Source organism: Opisthorchis viverrini (assembly GCF_000715545.1).
Source record: "Opisthorchis viverrini unplaced genomic scaffold opera_v5_1, whole genome shotgun sequence".
NCBI classification, from domain to species: Eukaryota; Metazoa; Platyhelminthes; class Trematoda; order Opisthorchiida; family Opisthorchiidae; genus Opisthorchis; species Opisthorchis viverrini.
This window is the reverse complement of record NW_008751657.1, coordinates 486,859-488,779: the sequence shown is the minus strand read 5'-3', so window position 1 is coordinate 488,779 and position 1,921 is coordinate 486,859. Positions and strand designations below refer to the sequence as shown.

General features: G+C 47.8%; 1 protein-coding gene across 1 annotated transcript in view; it reads right to left on the bottom strand.

The window, feature by feature from the left end:
- Nucleotides 1-932: 932 nt before the first annotated feature.
- The window catches only part of T265_00007 (hypothetical protein), a gene marked incomplete at both ends in the record, with an annotated part of 6,512 nt that continues 5,523 nt past the window's right edge, over nucleotides 933-1,921 (bottom strand). The window contains one exon of the mRNA XM_009163664.1: nucleotides 933-1,794. Within this exon, the coding sequence (XP_009161928.1) occupies nucleotides 933-1,794 (862 nt within the window). The remainder of the gene's footprint in view (nucleotides 1,795-1,921) is intronic.

The following is a 1,921-nucleotide window of genomic DNA, read 5'->3' as shown; positions in this document are numbered from 1 at the left end:
AATTACGCGACCCCTAGTGTTTACCGATTCATGAAAGATTGTTAAGAAAATTAGATAAGCCATCGAAACCTTGCGAGAAATTTACGTACAGCCGAAAAATGACATTTTTGCCAGGCAGCTTTTGAACACTTGTAAGCAGGACGGAGCTCAGAACCTTTATAAGTTTGTTCAAGAGCTTCGTAGTTTGTTGCCAGATTGGTGCTCTACGACCGTCAATACCGAACAACATAGCGGTGAAGCGTTACGAGACTTCATTTGAATACTATACACCAGAGACTGCTGGAACATAAGTCGCTAGGTTGTAAACCGCACACGTCCACGCAAAATCCCTCGAACTAGCGCAAAAACAGTAGTCGTTTTTACCGAACAATCAACTCCCTTGTGCTACCGCATCAAACGACCAGCCAAAGTCTCCACGTCCTCAAGCATCATCGCATGAACAAATGACTGCTGTACTGTGGCTATGTTCATCATCCGCGTTAAAAATGCACCGCTAAAGATGCGACCTGCAAAAACTTTGGGAAGAAAGGGCACTTCCAAAAGGTATGCAGATCTTCTACTGGTCCACGGAACACCTCATCTGTTTCAAGCGCACTATTCACTGCAGCGGTTCCCGAGTGTCTCAAAGAAACAGTCACCGATGTGAAAGCCAATGGCGTCCTACTTGGAGCTCTTGTTGATACTCGTAGCTCAGAAAGTTCAATTTCGGAAAATGTAATCCGTCGTAACAAGTGGTCTGTACTACCATCGTCAACCGAGGTAACTTCGGCATTCATCCAGCACAAAAGCTTTACTCTTGGACATTGTTTTTTAACGTTACTGTAACGGTTCGGTCATGCAGCGAGCAAACAATAAAGAAGTGTTGATCAAATACTGAGCTTCCGGTCACACTCTCCTCTTTCGAAGCTGTCTCAGTTTTCAGCTCAAAAGTATCAAGCAACGTCCAACCGTACGGTACCTGAACACACTTGAGTTTCCGGCGTGCTGTTAAGGCGGAGTTGGTTTTGATGTCTGGTCCAGGTGTCTTGACCAACCGACACGTCGTACATTACACTACCGCGTTTGCGCAAGATACGACCTGCAATCCATGAATCATGTCCTGGGCGATAGTCACGGACAAGCACGGGCGTTCCCACCTTGAATGGGGTTCCAACTGCCACCGGTATGGACCTTGACTCAGTAGGTTGTGTTGGCAACATGGAAGAATGCACAGTTCTCAGTTTACGGCCCATGAGTGCCTCTGCAGGTGACTGGTGGCTTGCCAAAGCGTCATTCGGGGTCGTTCGGTACACAAACAGGAATCCCTGAAGGGCTTCGACGGATGTCTCCTCCCCTCGAGCTTTAAGCAAAGCCCTCTTGAATGTGTCGACGAACCTTTCTGCTTGACCGTTCGATTGTGGGTGGTACGGTGGTGAACGAACGTGTGTTATCGCATGTCGAGTGCAGAAGTCGCGGAACTCAGCAGAGGTGAACGGCGAACCATTGTCTGAGACTATGGACTCCGGTAATCCATGCTGACTGAAAATGTTGGATAACACTCTCAGCGTACTAGATGTTGTTGGAGATGACACAGGAACGATTTCTCGCCACTTGGAAAAAGCGTCAATCAAAACCAAACAAAAAGTGCCACGTATCGGTCCTGCGTGATCAATGTGGATCCGAGACCAGGGCTTTTCAGGTCGAGGCCAAGGAACCGGTGGTTGGTGTGGCGGATTCTTTGAAGCTTGTTGACATCGGGAGCAGCGTTTTACAAAATCAGTGATGTGCTGGTCCATGTGCGGCCAGTATGCGTAACTGCGAGCTATTGACTTCATACGGGTGTCCAGAATGGAACTGACGAAGAACTCGATGGCGTAAAGGTTGCGGAATCACCACGCGATCTCCAAACATTAAACAATCTTTTACGATCGCTAATGCATCT